We start from the raw sequence: 25,054 nt of genomic DNA, 5'->3' as shown, positions 1-25,054 counted from the left end.
ATCTAGTTAGTGTCCTGGGACTTGTCTGTGGGCAGGGACCTTAAATTGGGACACCTGTTTCCTTTTGGGTATGTCTTTGTAGATGGGTCTTTTCTCAAAAGAGATTGAGGATTCTGGGGAAGACAGGGAGGGGGTTGTCACTTTTATATTAGGATTATCACAGGGAGAGATTTATTCAGAATGGTTTGCTGGAACCATTTTATTCCTTTGGTTGCTTCTGGGTTGAAGTTTAGGATCCGTCTGGTTTTGGTAAAGGCGTAGGCAGGGGAAAGGTTGTTTCAGACCCCTAAATGTCTGTCTTTGGTTTTGCACATCCACAATCGGGGATGAGTACAGAAGTGGGCTTAGAATGTAGGTGCCTGTGAATAGCTGTGGTGACAGTAGAGGTCTGGGACTGACTGGTTCACCGTGGTTTCTCCTGTAGTGATCAGGAATGCCCCACCCCTCACACAGATTTTTACTCTTCTCTGTTTCAGAACATTATTACTCAAAGAGTGGTCCCAGACATCACTTATGAGCTTGTTAGACGTCTGTAGTCTCAGGCCTCACCCGGGCCTACTGAATCAGAATATGCATTTGAACAAGGTTCTCGGAAAATTTGTGTGCACTAAAAACAGATGTTAAAATATAAAGTTGGGCCTCTACCTCTGTGGTGCCTACCTATAGCTTCACATTTTCCTTTAATTGGTGTTTTCGTCTAGCAGTCAGAGACAGTGTCAGGGCTTCTTCTCTGTTTCTTAAGCAAATTGTGCTTGATTTCTGCCCCCCACTGCCTGCCCTAGTCTCCTTTAGCCTTTTGGGGTTTTTCTGAGCAGAGGAGGGGTGGTGTCCTCTCTAGGTAGTGAGCTCCCTTGTTGATGATGGTGTTTCAGTTTCCTACAGCATTAATGTTAAGCCAGATGATTTTTTCCTTTATTTTTTTCTGAATTTGAATCCCTTTCATGTTCTCATTCACTTTAGCATTTCATACATGGATTAAAAGGAGATGGCCATAGCTCTTTGCCAGCACATGACAGGGTGGATAAACTCTGCCTCTTTGCTTCCCCCGACTTCCACGTTTCTTGCAGTGGGTTTGGTTTTGTAATCTAAAAGTCCCTTTTGTTCATCCTGTGTTTTATTTTAGCCCAGAAACTTGATGCTAAATATTGCTCTTCTCAATCTTTCTGAAGCTCAGAGGGAACGCACTCTTAGAGAAATGTGTACATTCCATCCTTCTTAATCTCCCTGCCCTCCCTTCTTGAGAACTAGCCTACAGACCCTTTTAGTCCTAAATGTTTGGGAGTAACCTCATGGCTAAGAAGCTGATACATAGAATTTTAGTGTGTGGGTATTGTAATTTGGGGAGTTGTTGGTACTGTTGGCCATTGTTAAAATAATATATTCACTGGCATTTTCCTTGGGGGACTTTTAATTTTCTGTAGTGTTCAAAGTCCAGAGAAACCTGTAACATTCTACTTAAAATGTGATGGATATTTCCAAGTATGTTAATCTACATTGGGGCTTGAACAAGAGCCACTCATTGCTATGATTACTTCTACAATGTGTTTTACAGTGGTTAAATGAGGAGAAAATTATCCAGAGGCTTGTGGAAATAGTTCATCCATCGCAAGAAGAAGATGTAAGTTCATTTGTGTAACTTTAAAGTTGATTAGAAAAAAGAACTGTTTATTAGGCACAGAGCATACTTACATTAAATGCGAACGTGGTCAGAGCATGCAGGGAGAAGAGCGGCAATCTGGTATTCTTGAAGTGGATAGTTTTCTAAACAACATTGTATTTTGCCAATACCCAGAAAATCTCTGGAAATGTACGACAGCAGGCCCTTGTTATAGCACCATCTCCTTCCAGAGCTAGGATTTCACGCTGAACCAGCTGGCTTTTGTTACAAACCTCCTTTGTTCATGCTCCTTTTTACCACCTTTTTTTTTTTTTTTTTTTTTTTGGAGATGGAGCCTGGCTCTGTCGCCCCCAGACGGGAATTCAGTGTGCGATCTTGGCTCGCTGCAACGTCTGCCTCCCAGGTTCAAGCGATTCTCCTGCCTCAGCCTCCCAGGTAGCTGGGGATTACAGGCACTTGCCACCATGCCTGGCAAATTTTTGTAATTTTAGTAGAGACGGGGGTTTCACAGTCTTGGCCAGGCTGATCTCGAACCCCTGACCTCATGATCCACCCACCCTGGCATCCCAAAGGGCTGGGATTACAGCCATGAGCCACGGCGCCCAGCCTCCTTTTTACTTTTTTTTAACCCATGCTTTGCTTTCTATCTCTGTTTCCTTTTTACTTTTCTACCCATCTGTTGCCCAGTTGATATGGCCACATTTGAGTGTTTTATCCAGTCTGGTTACAGCTTTGCAGGCAGTAAAGTGGGATGTTGGTCACTATTGAACCCCTACAGTAACTTTGTTGTTGGACTTCCCGGCCCTGGCCGTTAAGCTCTGACAGGTTTGGCCTTTGACCTAGGTGCTAAAGGTTGACTTGACGATAGGATTGAAGCTAGATTTGGAGTTTGCAAATTGAACCCTGAACTGTGGGGATGCCTGTTGGGACCAGTGGGTGTATATCTCTCTAGAAGAGATCTATAAGATTACCATCTTAGGTATCAGGCCGAGCCAAGTAAACTTGGCAGTAATTTATTTTTACCTACAGACGTGACAGTTCCATATGGTTCAGCCTAATATCTACAAAGAAGTTTGTTTAAGGGCAATTCAAGGTTTGTCCTGAAGCTGGGGGACTTCCTTGTTTGCCTCTTGGTTGCAGGTTAGATGGGGGTGTGAGCACCACAGAGGAGCCATGCAGGAATAGGCGTGCAGTAGAGTCTCCTCTCCCCCACAAAGATTATACTTTTTCTGTGATTGTAGATCTAAGCCCTTGCACTCTGATCCATTCAGAAACTTTTGGTACCTGGGCTTTATTGAAGGGACTGTCACTTCCCCACTGTCCTTCCTGGGGAGAATGCAAGGTATGCGCCCTTGCAGTAGTTGTTATACTGTTAGCAGAGTTGACATTGTGAACACATCCAGTGCAGACATGGATTGGGAGTGTGGGAGCCCCTGCCTTAGAAGGTGCTCTCAACCTAGCTGGGGTGATAAGCCCTTCTCCTGTGGGTTGGGGAGTGTGGTTCTAGGAGCACGTTCCCTGTGATGACGGTGTGGCCTGGCCTGTGCAGGCTGTGGAGAGCCATGACAGGAATGTGGCCTGCCCCATTTAGAGAGAGGAGTTTCTGAGAATGAGGCCTACTCCTTACTAGGTTCATGTTCTTTTTTTTTTTTTTTCCCCCTCTTTTCTCGAGATAGTCTCACTCTTTTGCCCAGGCTGGAGTGCAGTGGCACAATCTCGGCTCTGCAACCTCCGCCTCCCCGGTTCAAGCAATTCTCCTGCCTCAGCCTCCCGAGCAGCTGGGATTACAGGTGCATGCCACCACTTCTGTTCTGGCTGAGTTTTTGTATTTTTAGTAGCCACGGGGTTTCACCATGTTGGCCAGGCTGGTCAAACTGACCTCGTGATCCACATGCCTCGGTCTCCCAAAGTGCTGGGATTATAGGCTTTAGCCACCATGCCTGGCCCCCGGTTCAGCCTCAGGTTCACGTTCTTGAGTAGAGGAACTTGATTGCTCAGTGGGCTAGGAAGAGGATTGCTCAGTAGAGCCTATCTGAAGGGCCCAGGAGAAATCAATAGTGGAGAGGTCCAATTCTGCAACAAGTTTTTGAGGAGGACACTACATTGTGGACATCAGGACCTTCTCTGCATGACTTACAAGAAAAGTTAATTTTGTCTTTTGAACAGTCCTGTTGATACTGCTGTTTTGTATTAAATAATGAATTCCATTTAAAAATTATACTGATTGTCGTCAGTGGGTTTGAATATCCTATCTGCGTTGGCCTCTCTTCTAGAATATGAGTGTTCTGCCTATATTGGGGGCACATTGCTCAGCCTTAGAGTTAGGCGCGGTTTCTCATCCCACAGAATGTATTTGGGTGCCGAGATTTGTAGAGCTTTCCTGTAAGGTCAATACACTGTGCACTGAGAGAAGGCTTAATATTTCTTACCCATTGGTATTTTCCAGAAAGCTGTATTTGCTTTTACTTTTTCTTAATCCAAAAAAGTATGCTGATAAGAGTGTATTTTGGTTGATTATTTTTTTATCTGAAATGCTTGGAACCAGAGGTATTTTGGATTTCAGTTTTTTTTTTCAGATTTTGGAATACTTGTATTTGCGTTATTCTGGTTGGGCATCCTGGATCTAGAAATCTGAAATGTTCCAATGAGTATTTCCTTTGAGTGTTATGTTTTAAATTTTGGAGCATTTTGGATCTGGGATGGTCAATCTGTATTTTTTCCCAACTGTTTAGTTTTAGAAATTTTTCCTCATCAGAACTTTGACATCTCCCTGCAAATAGTAATAATGTACTGTGCACTATTATAAAGCTCATTCACCTGACAAAATACTCATGATGTGATCTCCCTTGGCCTTTATCTTTTGTTCACTGAAGCTTATGGCCAGTGTTAATTTGTGTTATTTCTTAAACGAGTTTCCCTTTCATTTTTTAATTATAAATTTAACTTCTAACATGTTTTATAGTTAAAATTGTACTTTTTTCCTTTAGCGACATTCAAATGCATCACAGTCACTTTGTGAAATTGTTCGCCTGAGCAGAGACCAGATGTTACAAATTCAGAACAGTACAGAGCCTGACCCCCTGCTTGCCACTCTAGAAAAGTATGTGTAAAACTCTGTTCTTGTTCTTCTTTCATATTGATGCTGTTTGATGTCTTACCATTGTGAGTGATTGGTAAGTGTTCCCTATGTGGGAGTCATGTCGCTGGAAAATGACCTTGGCTGGGTGAGAAGGTAGGGAAACCTGCTTCTCTTATCTCAGTAGAAGTTTGGTAGGGTAAGAAGATAAACGACATTTATATCTAGACTTTGAGTTTTCCAATAATTTGTAAAATGGAGTTCCGTAGAGTTAACATAAGATGTGGTAGTCATTTAGAAATAAGTATAGTCATTGCTTCCAAGGGTCTTTTGATGAAGAATAGTCTTGTGTAAGTTATTAATATTGTGCATTTTAGTCAGTGGCTTTTATCAGATGATCTTTAAGGGTTTATTGTGTCTTTGCAGCTGATTGGGGACAGTTAAGTCATGTTTAGGTAGAAGATAGCTTGGGGATGGGGTGCCATTTTTTCTGGATTCACATATTTTCAGAAAGTGTTTACTGTCAACATGTGCATGCATTTGATCTGCATTCAAACAGCTGAAAGTTAATTTAGTAGAGAATAATCAGGCCTCTCCACACTGTGGAAGAATACTTGGAAAGTGTGCACACAGCTAGCTAGCATTGTTAAGTATTAATGGCAGTCTTGCTTCAGTTTACTTCTATTTTTTTTTTTTTCATGCTTTTGTTGATCTGTTTTATTCCTGCTGTATATTGAGGCTCTCTTTTGCATCTTTTGGCTTAACTACCAATGCCCTTTTATTAAAATCAAGTGTTGTCTTATTTCCTTGACACACATGTAAGACAGGCAAGAAATAAATTACAGACTAGTTAGCTTGTCCGAAACTCTGTCTTTGAGGAGTTGTGTTTTCCTAGCATGTATTGTAGAATATGAAGGAGCTGAGTTCTCTGAAGTAGGAAAACTACAAAAGATTGCCAGCTTCTGAGTAAAATGGCATCTAGTAATTCTTGGCATGAGGGCAAATAATACTCCTTTAAAACATGTAAGACACCCTACATTCAAATACTAATTGCGGTATTAATTAGGTTGGACCTTGTAAAATTGCCATTTTAGTAGGTTTAAAATGTTGAACATCAGCAGTTTCATGTGGCTCACTACAGGGCTGCCCAGTAGAAATAGAATCAAAGTCACGTGTAATTTCAAATGTTTCTGTCCAAAGTCTTGGAAATCCAGTGTGTATTTTACACTGAGAACATCCCAGTCAGACAAGTTAAATTTTGGGTGCTTGACAGCCACATGTAGTGAATGGCTCCCATAGTAGATGGTGCAGGTTCCCCGAATATCTGGGTTCTTCAGTGTCACTCCAAGCCCTCCATACACACAATTTTATTTGGACCCAGTGTATAACCTAGCCATCAGAGCCCGTGTGTGCACTAGCTTTTATATTTCAAGCTATGTTTTAGTCCTAGATCAGGTGACTGTAATTTCTGGGATGAAGATAGGTAAATGCCTAGAATTTACATTATTAAATTAGTTGGAATAAATGTGTTCAAATGCATGGACCTGATGAATCAGTGGCCCTGTTGCCAAGTAAAACCTCCATTGGATTTAGCAGTGGAAAGAAAATCTGTAATACTGCTTCCCACAGTCTGCTTGAGAATGAGAAACAACCATATTTGACACACCCCATATCTTTTAGTATTTGTCGATTCAGACAACACAGTGAGGAAATATTTCTGTTTTAGTAAACTTATTAGTCATGATAACATCTGTATATATTTGATATATTATGTGATATGTAATATCTATATATTTGATAAATTATGATTATTTAATAATATATTATTAACTCAATGTACTGGCAATACATAATGTACACGTAACTTACCGAGCTTGTTACTTGTGATGTCAAGTAACCCACGTGTGGACTCCACTGTATGTATGAACGTCACATGTGTAAATGTTAAGTACAGATTAGCACATATGGAAAAATTTGAAATGAGCTAAGGTTAAAGAAGATGCGAAAGAGTGGTAGTGGTACCAAATCTCAGAAAGTAGACCGAAGTGTTTGTTAACTGTGAGTACCGGGGAGCAATCTGAGCCTAAATAGAGCGCATTTTATTTAGGGACTGGGAAATTTTGAAGTTCAAAAATTTTTTAGAAATAGTTATGTTAGAATAGGCTCTGTATCTGAATTCTTGATACTAATGACCTTAGAACAAGCTGGGTTTGATCCCATTTGAGCCAGTTGGTTTTTTATAAGTGAAGTTTTCCTGTGGCCATTCATATTAAGAAAAAAAAATTGAACCATTGTCCTAACGGCGTGGATAAAGAACCTGGATGGCTTCATGCATGAAACAGCTCATAGCATGAATTTTTTCTATCCAGAAACTGCTGTTTTTTAAAATGTGAAAGTAAATATATTTTCTCGCATGTATTAAATACCTTTTTATTGAAAGAATGTGAAGATGTTCCTTTTATTCTGTTTGGTGAGCTTCAGTCCTTTGGTTTATTACTTCTTCTGGGTTTGGAGATGCTTGTGTGTTTAGGTAAAGCTCAGAATACGATGCAGCTATTGTGGTAACCTATTTTGACTATCAAGTTTTCGCTGGTTATTACGTTTTTCTTGTCTGTTAGTAGAATTCTTGCATGGATACCGTAGACTTCCAATTTGATGCAGTGGTGAAATGGCTAGGGTGTCTGTTAGCCATTCCCTTCAGACATCTGTGTTGACAAAAATGTCACATTGCCCTCTGATGAATATGAGTGCTGTGACTGAATGAAGAGAATGTAGACATCTACAGTCACATGCTGTCAGTACCCCTCTACCTGGGGTGAGGCTGGGCTGCTGTTTGAAGAAAAACATATTTTTTGTAAGAGATTGTCTGTTTTCCGGAGCTCATTTCCAAACCTAATATTTAGTCTATAGACTGCTGTATGTTGAGTGACTTTTATAGTAATCTTTTGGTGAGCAAGCAGTCTCACAAGCAATTCAGTGCTTGTCTGGGAGTACTTGAAAAACCTCTTCCTGCAAGGAGACCCTCTCAAGTTATGTTAGATAATAGTTTTGTTTCCCCAAAATAGAGATTCTCTCCTACTTGCTGCCCTAGGTTGGCAAGAGGTGGCGAAGGAACTGGTGTACTGTACACTGAACACAGCTATACCAAGGACAGCTCAGCTGCATGTCACACTGTAGGGGGGAGATTCCATTTCTTAATTCACATGGATTCCGAAAATTACTGAGAGGCTAAGAAACTGAGGTTTTCCTTGAGAATACCCATTAAAATCAAGGAACTGGTGTATGTTAGTTGTGATCTTATTATGTATATAGAAGTGTAATGGAAAGAGCCTATAGAGAATGTTTTTTGGACATTTAATTTAGTTACGTTTATTTCTTTGCTGCCATTTTATTTTGCATTTTCAAATTTTATTTGCAAAGTGCAACAACTGATGTTTTCTTTTTTCTGTTTTAGATCTTTGCTAATTACACATTTATGCCTTTGTGGGAAAACATTAATGGGTTCTAATTAGCCTTTCTGAACGTTTCCCCTTCTTTCGTGAGGGCGGAAGGTTCTGTCTTCTTGCCATCCTCAGCCCCAGCCATCATCATCATCAGAGTCTTGGTCTGAGTAGAAGGTGACTTTGTCTTGAGACTCTGTTGGCTCTCAACAGAATTTGGCAAGACAGCATGGCCCAGGTTATTTTGCTGAGGGAAAGAGATAGGAGAGAGAGAGAGAGAGAGAGAGAGAGAGAGAGAGAGAGAGAGAGTGTGTGTGTGTGTGTGTGTGTGTGTGTATGTGTGTGTGTGTGTGTAATTTATAAATGGGATCAATTGCCTACTTTAATAAGTATATAGAAAAAAATAAAACAAATATGTCCATGTGTGATTGAACTCTTCAGTGATGCTTGTCTTGTGCCATCATGTTTTTCTCTGAAGTTGTTGGTGTTAAGTGATGCAGTTAGTGATTATTGATTTGTTTCCCTAGGCAAGAAATTATAGAGCAGCTTCTATCAAATATTTTCCACAAGGAGAAAAATGAATCAGCCATAGTCAGTGCAATCCAGATATTGCTGACTTTACTTGAGACAAGACGACCAACGTAAGCTTTTCTTATATCTTACAAAATGAACTGTATTGTTTTGCTTTCAGATTTTTTTTTTTTTTAAATTTAGAATTAAGTTCTTGGCGGATAACCTGTAATAGTGTACCCTTGAATTTCAAGTGCTGACTCTTCTATATAAACCATAGCCTAGTCTTTTATGAATACCACATATAGGGATGCAGTTGAAAACTATGGTTTGGTGACATGATTTATTGGCAGTATTTAGACTCTAGTCATATTTTTTTTTTGTAGTAAGGAAAATGCTACTATAATAAAAAACATGTATAATGACTCAAAAACAGAGAGGCTTATTTCTTGCTCATGATAATTGAAAATAGGTGTCTTGGTCAGTGGGTAGCTCTCCTGGTCATTCCGAAAGTCTTTCTATCTTGTGATTCCTTTCTACAGATACTTAGGCCTTTAGCTGGTATTTTCTTGGGTTTCACATTTGAGGGCACTGCAGGTCATGAGGCTGTCTTAAAAATGCGTGGGCAGATGGCCTGAGCTCTTAAGGACAAATTTCTGCTACATGTTTTATAATCAGAAATAGGCTGGGCGCCGTGGCTCATGCCTGTAATCCCAGTACTTTGGAGGCCGAGGCGGGTGGATCACGAGGTCAGGATTTCGACATCAGCCTGGCCAAGAGGGTGAAACCCCGTTTCTACCAATAATTAAAAAAAAAAATTAGTTGGGCATGGTGGCACACGCCTGTAGTCCCAGCTAGTCGGGAGGCTGAGGCACAAGAATTGCCTGAACCCAGGAGGTGGAGGTAGCACTGAGCCAGGATCGCACCACTGCACTCCAGCTTGGGCAAAAGAGTGAGACACCATCTCAAAAAAAAAAAAAAAAAAAAAATCAGAAAGTGTGCTTTTCCATGTGTGGCCTTCTACCCCTGGACTAGCCATTTAATGTGTGTCATGCTATTCTTTTCTCCCGTGCAAATTTACATATCGTAATTTTCTACCTGCTCTTAGAGCATGAGCATCTGAAGACGGTATAATTTTGGTTTCCAGCAAAATAGTGAAGACAACCTTACCAGCCAACACCTGCTTCCCCAGGTCCTGATCTCTCTTGCTGCTTTAACTAACTTTTGGTCAATATTAATGGAAGGGCAGTGTGGTGGCACTGCTTCAAGTATGTTGTAGCTTGGGGGTTGTTTGCCTACCTGTGTCTTTCTAGGAAAATCCTATTTTAAATAATGTAAGCAGTACCTTCCTAACCCAGGAGTAGAGTACTCTCTTCTTACTCCAGGGGTACAGTACTCTCTTCCTATTCCCGGAGTACAGTACTCTACTCCAGCGGTAACAGTACTCTCTTCCTGCTCCAGGGGTACAGTATTCTCTTCCTGCTCCAGGGGTACAGTACTCTTTTCCTACTACAGGAGTACAGTACTCTCTTGCTATTCATTCTTCAAGACTGTCACATCATCTCTTAAAAATGGTTTAAAAACACATTCAGTGGTGCTCTGGGGTTAATATGACTTGAGAAGTAAATGAGGGAAAAACAGCATAAATGTTTGCATATGGCAGTGAGAAAGCACATAAATGTACAACTTAAAGAGCAAACGTACAAGACAATAATACAAGAAAGAATAAAGGGAAATTTCTGACTGGAAGGAACTGGTCCTAAAACCAGAAAAGGTTTACCAAATACCAAGCAAGATTAAAGTTTTAAAATAGGACTCAGGGCTGTGCGCCATGGCTCACGCCTGTAATCCCAGCACTTTGCCAGGCTGAGGCAGTCAGATCACTTAAGGTCAGGAGTTCGAGACCAGCCTGGCCAACATGGTGAAACCCTGTCTCTACTAAAAATACAAAAATTAGCTGGGCATGGTGGTACGTGCCTGTAATCTCAGCTACTCGGGAAGCCGAGGCATGAGAATCGCTTGAACCCAGGAAGGGGAGGTTGCAGTGAGCCGAGATTGCGCCACTGCACTCTAGCCTGGGCAACAGAGCAAGACTTCATCTCAAAAAAATAAAATAAAATAGGAGTAAGATCTTAGCTCTAGACGGATAAGATTTCTGAATTTTGAGGATAAAGAATAAATCTTAGAAGTATTGGATAAGAAAAAATGGGCTATCTATAAAGCCAGTCAGACTGCCAGTTGTCTCCTTTATGAAGCTAAATAAATGCTGAACAGCAGAGGGCAGGATTCTGAGCCTGATCCATTTCTGTTGATGTGTGAGGACAAAAGAAATATTTTTTAGCGTATAAAGACTCAGTGTTTCATCTGTGTACTGTTGATGAGATAAAGTTACTTGAGGATGGACTTTATTAAAGGCAACAAGGAAAATAAGAATAAAGAACTTAAGGGAATATATTGGTAAGAAATATGGGTAGGGATCAAGAAATGGGTAGGGATGTGACAATTCACATTTAAACTTCCTAATAATACTAAGAATAAATAATTGAAATAAGTCAAATATTGAAAAATGGAAGAAGTTCCAGATTATTTTAACAAAACTCAAGAAATAAGGAGAAGAGGGTAAGCTAGTACATATTGCAGGTCTTACACTGGGGCAGTTGAGGTACAGTCTCTTATATGGTATTTTCATCTCAATAAGATTTAGCTCAGGTATGATTTAAAATACATGTAGTAGAATAACAGTGGGTCATGTAACTTCCAAAGCATCTTAAAGGTCAAAAAGTAAGGAAAGCCCGACAGTCCCAGACACACACTTGCAAGTCCCTCTGGACAGGAAATATCAATGGCAGGGCAGACACCAGAGAAAGATTTCATTGTAGTTTAGGCCTGGGAAATGGAGGAGCAGCCTATCGGGGAAATACACACTATCCCTCCAGAATTCTTCTATATTCTTGTCCCTACTGAAGTAAACTCTTAAGCCACTGAGAACACATTAGCAATAAAAATCCTCTATCCCATGGTAGAATTGGGAACACATTCTGGATCCAGACTGTTAGAGAATCCCCTACCACCTGAGTAAAAGCAGGATCACTGAGAAGGCCCCAACTAGGGGCCCTTCTCAGCTGCGTGAGACTGGGGTTGAACAAAGAAGAGCATTCCCGCATGCTTTCCCTCTCTACCAGGCCTCTTCGTGATCCAGTAATAACACTGCTGTGGATGAAAGGCTAGCACCAGAGCAAGTTTAAAGAGAGGACCTCAGCTGATGGGCAGAGCAGACAGTGAGAGACACCTAGGAAACTGGCCTTAGCCATAAACACCAAGTAACTTGAGACGGATTTGAAGTCCTTAGTGCACCTTGAGAAATTATAGCAACAACAAAGCCCAAACCTAGCTCAGCAGATGACTAGATTGATTCAGATCCCCACATTTAATTATATATATATTTTAAGACGGGGTTTCACCATGTTGGTCAGGCTGGTCTTGAACTCCTGACCTCAGGTGATCCATCCGCCTTGGCCTCCAAAGTGCTTGGATTACAGGAATGAGCCACCATGCCCGACCTCAAATCCCCACACTTAAAACCTAGAAAAGAGACATCTTCATTCTTATATAAATGCTATTTATATCAGTTTCTGCTATTTTATATAACATGTCCACCTATCAACCAAAATTACAAGAAACAAAATTTAAAAAAATGCCAACAAACTGTCAAGGGAAAAAGCAATTAACAGAACTAGATTAAAAAATGTTGGGCCGGGCACGGTGGCTCAAGCCTGTAATCCCAGCACTTTGGGAGGCCGAGGCGGGTGAATCACCAGGTCAAGAGATCGAGACCATCCTGGTCAACATGGTGAAACCCTGTCTCTACTAAAAATACAAAAAATTAGCTGGGCATGGTGGTGCGTGCCTGTAATCCCAGCTACTCAGGAGGCTGAGGCAGGAGAATTGCCTGAACCCAGGAGGCGGAGGTTGCGGTGAGCCGAGATCGCGCCATTGCACTCCAGCCTGGGTAACATGAGCGAAACTCCGTCTCTCAAAAAAAAAAAAAAAAAAAAAAAAAAAATGTTGGAAGTGTCAGATAATTTAAATTTGATTACGTTAAAGACTTGTGGGTAAAGTGGAAATATATGAATAGATGAAGAATGTTAGCGAGATGGAAGAGCCTATGGAAATGCTAGAAGTGAAAAACAGCAGAAACGAGGAATGCTTTTGGGCTTAGTTGACATAGCTAAGGAGACCTTAGAAATTACCCATACCCAAAAAAAAAGATACTTACTTGTGAGCTAGAAATCCTGGAAATAATGACATGCCTCCAGGAACAAATGCAAGTGCCCAGAATCTTGGTTTCTATGATGGTTCTCCAGCAAAAGGAACCAGAGCTCCTCAGAGGATTGTCTGGTCCTGTGACCAGGGAAAGAAGCATATAAGTCTGAAACAACTAACAGTGGCAGAAAATAAGGAAATCCTCAAAATTCAAACAAAAAACTGAAAGCCCCCAAATGATGGTATCTGTCATTGGGACATTGGAGCCAACTAAATAGAGTTCCCAGTGGTCAAACCTAGAATAATCGTCATTTTGCTTTAAAGCCCAAATTATAAAGTGCACATATACCAAGTAAAAGAAGACAGATCTCCCATGTAGAATTCCAAATAGGTTACATAGGTACTTCATCCTCCAGGAGATAGAACTCTGTGCTCCTTAAGTGGTAGGCTGCACATACTTCCTTCTAAAGAGTACAGTATGGGAAAAAGAGAATCAAAAATGTAACTACACAGTGGAAAAACCTGACAAACGCTACCTCAGCCAGATAGTCAGTTAACTGCCAGAGCCAAGCTCGTTGACTCATGCCTGAAACCCCAGCAGTTTGAGCGACTGAGGTGAGAGGATCGCTTCAGCCAGGAGTTCAGAGCTGCAGTGAGCTATGATTAGTCCGCTGTACCCCAACCTGGATGACAGAGTAAAACCCTGTCCTAGGAAAAAAGCGAACAGCCAGTGATGTTATGTTGACAGTATATACTCTTGATATGATGTATTGAAGATCACACTTTACCCATGTAGTCTTCCTCTCAAAAAACCCTGTGAGAAAAATTCTAGAATGTTCCAATAAAGGGACATTCTGCAAAATACCTAACCAGTACTCAAAACTGTCAAGGTAGGTAAAAACAAAGTCTGTTACAACCAAGAAGAGGCTAAGGAGACTTGACAACTAAATATAATGAGTATCCTGGATGGAAATCTGGAACAGAGAAAAGACATTACCTTAAAAACTAAGGATATCTACATAAAGTGTGGGTTTTATGTATCAGTATTGGTTTGTCAATTGTGACATGTACAATACTAACATAAGGTGTTAATGGGGGAAAGAAACTGTGACTTATATGGGAACTCTGTACTGTCTTCACAGTTTTTGTGTATATCTAAAAGTATAGAAGTCGACAGAACATTTAAACAGTCATTAAGGATGCAGAAGACCTAACACTAGCAATTAGCTTGACCCAATTGAGACTTATAGAACACCCCCCTAGCAGCAGCAGAATGCACATTCTTTTCAGATATACATGAAACTTACCAAGTGTTCCAGCTCAGGCTGCTATAAAAAATTGCCATAGACTAGGTGGCTTTAAACAACGTTTATTTCTTGCAGATCTAAAGACTGAGAAGTCCATGATCAAGGCACTGGCAGATCCAGTGTCTGGTGAAGGCTTCCCTTCTGGTTTTCAGATGGCCACCACCTTAATGTATCTTCACGTGGCAGAGAGAGAAAGGAAGCAAACTCTATGTTTCTTCTTGTAAGGATACTTGCTCCATTTCCGAGGGTTCTACCCTCATGACATAATTACCTCCCAAAGGCCCCATTTCCTAATGCCATCATATTGGGAGTTAGGATTTCAACATATGAATTTTGAGGAGACAGACGTTTTGTTGATAACAAGACCAGTTTCTCATCATAGATTTAACAGGTTTAAAATAAAAATCATGTAACATTTGTATTTAGACCATACTGTGTTTAAACTAGAAATCAATGAAAAATATTTCTGAAATAGCCGCAGATACTTGGAAATTAATACACTGCTGAATAATTCAAGTGTCATAGAGGAAATGACAAGGAAAATGAGAAAGTATTTTGACCTAATTGATAAAGGAAATAGGACTTGTTAGAATTTGTGGAATACAGTTAAAGCAGTAGAAGGAAATTTATAGCATTAAGTGGTTATATTAGAAAAGAAGAAAGAATGTGTCAATAATCTAAGCTCCTACCGTACAAAAGTAGTAAAGACAGGACAAATTAAACCCAAGGCAAGCCGAAGGAAAGAAATAACAACATTCAGAGCAGAAGTCAGTGGAATTGAGGTGATAAAAACAATAGAGAAAATCAGTGAAACTGAAAGCTGTTTCTTTGAAAAGATCAATAAAATCGATAAACTTCTATCCTGATTAAGAAAAAAGTAGAAAAGAGACAAATTACAAATAATGGGAATGACTGTATCCTGTGGACTTTAACACTGTTTCCTGTTGACTTCAGACGAATAATAAGAGAAGAATGCATTTAACAACGCATCAAACAGACTCAGCAGTTTATATGTGATGGACAGCTTTCTTAGAGGAAATAATTGCCAAAGATCACTTAAGAAGAAATAGGTGGCATGAACAGCCCCATATCAGTTGCAGAAATTGAATTTATATGTAAAACCTTCAACAAAGAGAACTCCTAGTGTGGATAGGCTCCATTGGTGAATTCTACAAAGATGTAAGAAATCTGTTAGAATCTAGAGGAGTGAACTCTTTCCAACTCATTTTATAAAGCCAGCATCACTTTGAAACTAGACTACACAAAAACATGGGAATGAAAACTATAGTTGTTCTTCTGTATCTTCTGAGGATTGGTTCGAGGACTCCCAAGCATACCAAAATCTGTGGTTGCTCAAGTCTCGTATAAATGGCATAGTATTTGCATATTACTTACACATATCCTCTTTTATACTTTAAATCATCTCTGGATTACTTTATAACTAGTACAATGTAAATGGTATATGTTGTGCTCTTTCATTATTTTAAACTTGTATTTTTTTTTATTTTTGGTGTTTTTTTCCCCCAAATATATATACATGTATTTTTAGAGATACGGTCTTACTATGTTGCCCAGGCTGGCCTTGAACTCCTGGGCTCTAGTGATCTTCCTGCCGCAGCCTAAGTCATTGGGACTAGGTGAACTACCTTGCCCAGCTTTCTCCGAATACTTTTGATTTACAGTTGGTTGAGTCAGTGGATATAGAACCTGTGGGTACAGAGGGCTGACTGCAAGTAACAAGATGCTACAAGAGCTGAAATGTAAAATTCTTCACGAAACTATGAGCAAATCAAGTCTAACAGTATATTGTAAAGATAATATATATCATGATGAAGTATGGTTTGTCTTGGGAATGCAAGGCTCATTCATCCTTCAAAAATCTTCATATCAACAGACAGCAGATCTGATCATATCAGATCAATGAAGAAAAAAACATATCATTTTGTTAAGTTCCTTTATGATAAAAAAAAAATCTCAGCAAATTAGTAATAGAAGGGAACTTGGTTGAAAACTGATAAAGTCCTTTTTATTTATTTTATTTTTTGAGATAAGTTCTGCCATTTAGATTGGAGTACAGTAGCACAATCATAGCTTACTCTTGACTTGGTCTCCTGGGCTTAAGTGATCCCTCCTTTAGCCTCCTGAAGTAGCTAGGACTACAAGCACAAGCCATCATGTCCAACCACATTTTTAAAAATTTTTTGTAGCAATGGAGTCTCACTGTGTTGCCCATGCTAACTCCTGGACTTAGGCGATTGTCATCTCCCATGTTGGTCTTCTAAAGTGTTAAGAATTGCTGGCTTCAGTCACAGTGCCTGGCCAAGTCTTCTTTTAAAAACCCATAACTAACATAGTTATTAATAGTCAAAGACTGAAGTGATTTCCTTTAAAACTGGGAAACAAAACAAGCATATTTACCGTCACTACTCCTATTGAAGCTATGCTGGAGGTCCAGGCAAGAATAGTAAGACAGGAAAGAAAGAAAAGACATTCAGCTAGAAAGCGGCGATGCAAAACTGCGTCTGTTCACAGATGTCAGGATTGTCTTTGTAGAATATCCTCAAGAACATTAAAGAAAAAAAAACCTAAACTCCTAGAACTAACAAATACGTTTAGCAAAATTGCAAGTATGAAGTCAACACAATTAATTGCATTTCTTATTACTAGGAATGAATAACTGGAATTTGAAATTTTTTCAAATTATTATTTTCTGTAGCATAAAGGAAATACTGAGATACAAACTTAATAAAATGTGTGCAACGTTTAATACCCCATAACTATAGAATATTGATGAAATCAAAGATGATCTACATAAATGGAGAGAAATACTCTGTTCATGGATTAGAAGACTGAGTATTAAGATGTCACTTCTCCTTAAATGGATCTGTAGATTCAGTGCAATTCAAAACAAAATCTAAGCAGGAGTTTTTAGAAATCAAGTGAAGTCTAAAACTTGCATGAGAATCAAAGTAAGTATAGTAGTCAAAACAATTTTGCAAGAGAAAACAAAATTAGAGGACTTACCCTCTGATTTTGATACTGAATACAGAGTGACAGCAATCAGGACAGTGTGGTGAAAGAATAGACATACAGATTACTGGGAGAGAGCAGAGTCCAGAAGTAGACTCACACCCATGATCAAGCGGTTTTTGACAGAGGCATGGGGGGAGTTCAGTAGAGAAAAGATGGCATTTTCAATAAATGGTCCTGAACTGTTAGCTGTTCTCTGCAAAAAGTTGAACCTTGATATGTATTTTGCAGATGATGCAAAAATTAACTCAAAATGGATCATAGAACTAGAGATAAAGCTATAGTAGTTCTAGAAGGAAACAGGAAAAAGTATTTGTCTCAGAGTTAGGTAGAGATAGTTTAGATACATTGCCAAAACCCACTTCGTAAAACAGAAGTTGACAACTCAGACTACACTAAAATTTTAAAATTCTCCTCTGAGACTCTGTTGAGAAAATTAAAAGACAAGCCACACCACAGACTGCCAGAAAATGTTGATAACGTGTGAGAAAAGACTTATATCCAAGTATATGAAGAATACTTAGGCTGGATATGGTGGCTCATGCTTAGTACTTTGGGAGGCTGAGGTGGGAGGATCACTTGAGAAGGCCCCATCTCTACCAAAAAAGCCAGGCATAGTGGTATGTGCCTGTAGTCCCAGCTACTTAGGAGGCTGAGGAAGGAGGATCATTGAGCCCAGGAAACATCAACGACAAAACAGTAATTTATCCTCTCACAGTTCTGAGTGCTAGAAGTCTAAGATCAAGGTGTTGGTGGCGCTGGATTGCATCCAGAGGTAGTAAGGCGTTCCTCTTCCAGCTTCTAGCAGTTCTTGGCATTCCTTGACTCGTGACCCTCTGCATCTTCTTTACATTGCCTTCCCCTCTGTGCATCTGTCTTGCCTCTTCTCTCTTCCAAGGGTACTTGCGATGGCATTTAAGGTCCACCTGGATAAGCTAGGATAACCTTTCATCTCAAGGTCTTTAATTAATTTTATCTTCAGAGATCCTTTTTCCAAATGAGGTGACGTTTGCAGGCTCTGGGTATGAGAGTGTGGATGTGTGTTTTGGGTAGGGGAGCACCATTCAGCCCACCCCTTAGCTAAACTAGACAAACAGAATAGACAGTGCTCAGTGCAGTATCAGAGCAGCTGGAAGTTGTACACATTACTGTTGGGAATGCAACGTGATACAGCCACTTCGTAGAAATGTGTGTCAATTCTTAGAAAGTTAAACATTTATAATGTCACCCAGGATTCTTACTCTGAGTATTTACCCAATTCGGATCATTCCACCTGTAATTGTTTTCCTGTAAGAAGTAGGTTATAATGAGTACAGATTGAGCTTTATGTAGAATAATTTAAACCTTTTAAATAGCAAATAATGTTGATTATCTAGGAAAAATTGTATGAAGCACATACAGGGCTGTGCATTAGTAACATCCCGAACTGGCAGGCAATGTGGGTGTCCTATAATCCAGAGGTTGGATCCCTTCTGCTTTCCAGATTTCCTGTTCACTTCAAGACTTGTTATTGCATAATAGTTACGAGGACTTAGGATGTTTAGAATAGGAAGAAACCACATGTAATTTTTTACTTGGTATTGTAGCTGTTTGAGTTGCACGTTATAGAGGCTGAGCCTCATGGAGATTTTATTAACCCTCTTCAGCTTCATTATGCTTTCTTCCTAGCCTTTCTTCCTGTAGCCAGAAATGTTGATATAATCATCATTATATAATCACTAAGTAAAGACATACATGGTTAATACCTTGAATGATTTGTTCTGAAATTATAATAACTAAAATTACCTTGCTTTGTTTCAAGATTTGAAGGCCATATAGAGATCTGCCCACCAGGCATGAGCCATTCAGCTTGTTCAGTAAACAAGAGTGTTCTAGAAGCCATCAGAGGAAGACTTGGATCTTTTCATGAACTCCTGCTGGAGCCACCCAAGGTAGGGGAGCTGTGTTCAGCATGGCTGGCCAGCCAGTAATTTGCTTTAAACAGCCATTTGATTATATATGGACCTTGGGAGTGACAGAACTGGCTGTGGTCCACATGTGCAAACTATGTTACAAGGTACACTGCCAGTTACTCTTACTGCTTTTGAGTGGAGAATAGAGAATTAAACAAAATATTTGTCTGCTTCAGAAGTTTACCTTTTCATTCTTCTGTAAATTCTTGGGTACTTACATGCTAATAAAGAAAAAAATTTTCTTCTTGTAGCATATTATTTTTGCATGTTTGAGAAAAAGCTGATCTTTCAGAAACTTATCTTTGAAATTGTGTTTTCTTACTCAGTTGGAGCAGTATATGTTTGATGGAGAGACGACATTATCTAAGAAAGAGTAGGTTGAAGTTTTAGTATACAATTTGGAGAGAATATGACTTGGGGGTTAGTTTTTCAGTAGAGAGCATTGCGTGTGCTAATTTTAAAATGACTGTTTCCTTAGTGGAGACCCACAAGAGTTTTGTCAGCAGTCTGCAAATGTTCTTTCGCCTCTTGGATTGGTACAGATTTAGATTAGGGTAAGAAACGCTTGCTTTTGGAGTCTAGGGTGGAAGATTCAGTTCCGTGTTAGTTCTGTTCCCAGCAACAGTTCTTAGCTTTCCTTTTTTTTCTGCCCTATATCGTTGAATCTAGTGTCCCATATAGTGTGTATCTCTGTGGTTATCTACTGTGCGAGTTACTGGGAATTTAGAATACTAGTTTCTCACTTCTAAATTAGATGTTTTCTGTTAATTTAACTGTTTGGAGTTTTAGAAGCACAGGATAACTTACGTAACCCAGGGAGTCTGGTTCATATCCAGATCATCTTTTCAGATCCCTGATGCCACTGGGTAAGCAGGTCGTGGTTCCACCACTGCACTCAGAGTTTGCATTATTCTGCTGGTTCCATTCCAGCCACATCATCTTTATCTGTGTTTGGCCTGTGTTGTCTGTGGACCATAGTCTTGGTGCTTGCCCTTAGGGAAAGTGCCTCTGTTGGTGTTTGATGGTGATGGTCAGTGGCATCCTTCATGCCAGTCCTGGGAAGAAAAACAGAGTAAGGAAAGAAAAAAGATTTAGAAGCGGCGAGAACATCACAAGTGGAAGACAGAGGTGGAAGAAGGATCCTAGAGGGAAGAAGGTGTATGAGGAAGGGCCTGACCTGTGTCTTAGGTGGCCTACCCATCTTCTTTCTGGGTGGACAGACAGGTGGCATCTGGTTCTTGGCCCTGATTCAGAAGTAAAAGCAGTGTCTTGTTTGGACTTCTCTGTTACTCCTAGGACTGAATGAGGTCTGTTCATACCTGGTTTTGCTATATGATGTGGTCTGTAAGTAGATTCATGAAGTTTTTTTACAAAACCTGCCAACTAAAGCTGTTTTCCATAGAGAGTAAAACTGTGGGCCTTACAGCTCTGTCAGTCCTCGGGAGGGTGGGAGCCAGAAGGAGCGAGGGCGCTGATGTAGATGGGGAAGGGCAGAAAGGGCATCCTGATCTAGGTTGTGATGTGTCCCCCTGGCCTCCCAGACTTCTGAAGTTAGGAAATGTTCTGCTTCTGTCTTTTGTGATTTCAGACTATAGAAACTCCTGTTTAGAACAGGTTTAGATTGATCACATTTCAGGTTTGTGATTCAGAGGCAATGTCTGAATTTGCATTTTTATCACAGATTTGGCAAAGACTGAGGATTGTATTCCAAAACCACTTGGAACTGCTAATTCTACTACTACTACTACTAATACTACTACTGCTACTTTTCTTCTTCTTTCTTTCTTTCTTTATTCTTTCTTCATCTTCCTCGTTCCTCCTTCTTCTTCTTCCTCCTCCTCCTTCCTTTTTTTTTTCCCCAAGACAATGTCTCTCTCTTTTGCTTAGGCTGGAGTCCGGTGGCACAGTCACAGCTCACTGCAGCCTCAACTTCCTGGGCCCATGTGATGCTCCCACCTCAGCTTCCTGAGCAACTAGTGCTACAGTTGTGCACCACCACACCTGGCTAATTTTTGTATTTTTTGTAGAGACAGGGTCTCACCATGTTGCCCAGGCTGGTCTCAAACTCCTGAGTTCAGGTGATCCACCTGCCTCAGCTTCCCTGAAGTGCTAGGATTATAGGCGTGAGCTACTGTGGTCATCCATACCTTCTTTTAGTTTCCTGGCATATTCTGTAGCCTTCTACGTTCTTCTCATGACAGCTTGGAATGTTGAGGCAGGGGGACACTTGATTTCTTATAACATTTATGGTCTGGGGAAATAACTTGATTTTTTTTTTCTTCTTCCTGCTTGGTTATTTCACTATATCTTAAAGCTATCAAGAGGAGCTCTAGATTTTGTTTTGGGTGTAGAATTCAGGCCATGTTGTTAACAGGGTTAAACTAGTGTCATGTCTTAGCGAGTACACCATTTGCTTGTTTATTTTACCGAATTTAATTGGAAAGCTTTTTCTTCTTCAGAAAAGTGTGATGAAGACCACATGGGGTGTTCTGGATCCTCCTGTGGGGAATACCCGGTTGAATGTGATTAGGTTGATATCCAGCCTGCTTCAAACCAATACCAGCAGTATAAATGGGGACCTTATGGAGCTGAATAGCATTGGAGTCATATTGGTGAGATTTTCCCTGCTCACAGACATTTTGATTTGCCATTGATGTTTCATAGATATTTAACCAAGTTACAATTGCACAAATTTGCAGTATGTCAGTGACTTTTCTTGGTCTGAGCATAAATGGTGTTTTATATAGTTTTTGCCTTGAGTTTGTCATAAATTTCGGATGCTTATAATTGTTCACTAGGCATCTACTGTTGCTTTGTATAAAGAATTGTAACATAGGATTTTGAAGATGATTAAGAGACTTCGGCCTTTCCCTCGTACTCCGCCTCATATGGACAATCACTGCTGGATACAGCATTGTTTTCTGTTCATATTTATCGAGGGGACAAACCTTTGTCTTCTTGCCACTGGGAAATATCTATATAATGTACCTGATGCCATATGGTCTGGATTGACTCTTCCTTGAGACAGTTAATAGTCTGCTTATCGATGGAAGGAGAACGAAAAGCCCAGGATGATTGAGGTTTCCCTGACCCCTCAATTCCCCAGTTTCAGAGTTTGTGCTTAGAATCCACAGGCCCAGCTCTGGATCCCATGCTGCTTCTGTCTTTGCGGCCACCCACAGCACAGAAAGCACAAGGGTTAACACTTCAGCAGGTTTCACAAGACATCTGGTCACATCATATATTTGGGGGAGATTTAGGGGTGTTTCAGAGGAAGTATTTGTTCACTGTGTGACAAGCATTGTAATGTTCACCTTATATACACTATTCAGGTGATCCTGGGTGATCCCCAGGACACCCCGGTGAACATTACAATGATAGAGAGGATGTGATTTTCAGATCAGGCCGAGAGAGAGGATGCATTCCATGACTAGTGAGTGGTGAAGCTTTGAATTCATCCAATTTCAAACCAATAGGTGCTTTATCAGCCACATCATTGTGCTTCCTAGGGTCACCCAAGATATTTTTGTTAGGTTTCAGCTTTGGGTTAAATCAGTATAGAGCATAGAAAACAGGAGCTATTTGGAAAAAGAGATGAAGATTTAAATAATTACAGTTTCTTTGATAACTAGTATGGTCATTGCCCTCTGGGGACGTTTTTGTCCTACCATCTAGTGTATAAATAAAACTCCAGGAACATAACTTTCTGAAGTCATTATTCACTGGTTCCTCATGTTATGAATAAAAGTATACAGTTATTGTTAATTTATTCTGTTAATCTTTAGGACTCCTTTTGAGGGGTCATAAATTTGATGAGACTACTGGAGGAGTCATTCTTTACTTTTTCATTCTGAGATTGAATAACCAGACCCAATCATATCCTAAATACATACTGGATGCATTTTGTGCTTTTAGACATTCTTTCCTTTTCAAGTAATTTGAAAACCCTTGTACTTCCAGGAGATTCATGTTACTGCCTCTCATACCATTTGTTTTTACTGATAGTTCTACTTTCTGTATGCTGGAGTTGAGTCGTGAGCACCTCAAGACTGTGGACCATATTTTTGTGTACCTCTCTCTGCCATATTGCATCTAGTACAATACCCTGTACAAAAGCCATCAGTAAATATTTGTTGTATCAATGTGAAATTTTTTTTTTTTTTTTTAAAGTAGAGATGGGGTTTCACCATGTTGGCCAGGATGGTCTCGATCTCTTGATCCACCCGCCTTGTCCTCCCAAAGTGCTGGGATTACAGGCATGAGCCACTGTGCCTGGTGTCAACGTGAAATTCTTAAAAACTTTTTTGAAAATTATAGAAAATTTACCACACTTAGTATTTGTGTTACTTGCTTTGAAAGCAAAAATGATAATCCTTTTCTCCTTGAGAAACATGCTTTTATCTTTGTATGTTTATTGCTTTTTTTTTTTTTTTTTTAACTAGATTCCATGCCAATTCTGGCATGCCAGATAAGCAGATAGCATGCCATTTAGGCTCCAAAGCGGTATTTCGAATTTCTGTGTAGTCTCCATTATTCATGAGGAATACCTTCCAAGACCCCGTTTGGATGCCTGAAACCACAAATATTGAACCCCATATGTATATATATACACACACACACATACATACATACATACATACATACATACACTATATGTTTTTCCTGTACATACCTGTGACAAAGTTTAATTTATAAATTAAGCACAGGAAGAGATTAATAACTAATAATAAAGTAGAATAATTATACTATACTACAATGAATGTTATGTGAATGTCATCTTTTTCTTAGCATGTCTTACTGTGTTGTACTCACCTGTTTTCAAATCATGGTTGACTATAGGTAACCAAAACCCCAGAAAATGAAACTGTGGTTATGCAAGTACTAATATGAACTCCTTTTAATTGGTCCTTTTGGACTGAGAGCACATCATTTTCACTTTATTAAATCACTTTTCTGTAAATGTGTTAATGTATTAGCTTAAACATTGAGGTAACTGAATAAAACATGGTTTTTCTTTTTTGTAGAACATGTTCTTCAAATATACATGGAATAACTTTTTGCATACACAAGTGGAAATTTGTATTGCACTGATTCTTGCAAGTCCTTTTGAAAACACAGAAAATGCCACAATTACTGATCAAGACCCCACTGGTGATAATTTGTTATTGAAACATGTAAGCTTATTTGGTCTCGTTTTTCTCCCACTCTCTCCTGGTTATAGCAGTTTTCCACTTGACTGTGACATGAATTGAGGTTTAAGGGCTTGAGATTAGCTTTCAGAGTCTAAATATTTAACTATCATGTATTTGTTTCACTTTTAACAAATGATTATAGAAATCAAGTACTTGAAAAATAATGATCAAATGAACTGTCTTGTAAGGAAAAAACTAAGTGGCCTCCTCATGTGTTAACATTAATAGGTTTGAAGGTATATACATATTTTGACAATTTGAAGAATCGTAGGAAGTTAAATACTCTAGAAAACATTTGCACTGTTATTTGGCAGACTGGAGTGTAATTTCTTTGCCAAATATATGACTGAAAGTCAGGAGAATTGAGTTCTCTCTAATGTTGAGAGTCTCTTCTTGGGGTTTCTTTTTCTCTTCTGTCAAATATGAGATAATTTTACTAAGTCAGTCTTCAGATTTCTTCTTGCTTGGTAGTTCTGTGATACTTTGAAAATTTCTAGCTCACACTTGGTTTACTCTCAAACCTAAAATGTAGAAAAGGGTGGCTTGGAATAGCTAAGTCGACAGGAAAGACGAATGACACCTGGGTAAAACTGGCATTGCACGTTCCAGTATTACAGCTCTCAGCAGTTGTCACTGACTTGCAGAATGTTGACAAAACACACCTGT

The 25,054-nt window shown here is 39.6% G+C and overlaps 1 protein-coding gene across 35 annotated transcripts in view; it reads left to right on the top strand.

The window, feature by feature from the left end:
* PPP6R3 (protein phosphatase 6 regulatory subunit 3) overlaps window positions 1–25,054 on the top strand; it is a 149,086-nt gene that overhangs the window by 80,229 nt on the left and 43,803 nt on the right. For all 35 annotated transcript variants that reach the window (XR_004270249.1, XM_032282559.1, XM_032282561.1 and 32 more), the window contains 6 exons: window positions 1,553–1,618; window positions 4,606–4,718; window positions 8,662–8,775; window positions 19,046–19,175; window positions 21,656–21,808; window positions 24,221–24,370. Coding sequence is in view for 34 of the 35 variants with exons in the window: in XM_032282559.1 (XP_032138450.1) it covers window positions 1,553–1,618; window positions 4,606–4,718; window positions 8,662–8,775; window positions 19,046–19,175; window positions 21,656–21,808; window positions 24,221–24,370 (726 nt within the window). In the remaining variant the exon portion in view is untranslated. The remainder of the gene's footprint in view (window positions 1–1,552; window positions 1,619–4,605; window positions 4,719–8,661; window positions 8,776–19,045; window positions 19,176–21,655; window positions 21,809–24,220; window positions 24,371–25,054) is intronic.

The sequence above is a fragment of the Sapajus apella genome, unplaced genomic scaffold (genome assembly GCF_009761245.1).
Source record: "Sapajus apella isolate SASKATOON/1434 unplaced genomic scaffold, GSC_monkey_1.0 scaffold14, whole genome shotgun sequence".
In the NCBI taxonomy this organism is placed as follows: Eukaryota; Metazoa; Chordata; class Mammalia; order Primates; family Cebidae; genus Sapajus; species Sapajus apella.
The sequence above is the reverse complement of the archived record's forward strand: the minus strand, read 5'-3'. Positions and strand labels throughout refer to the sequence as shown.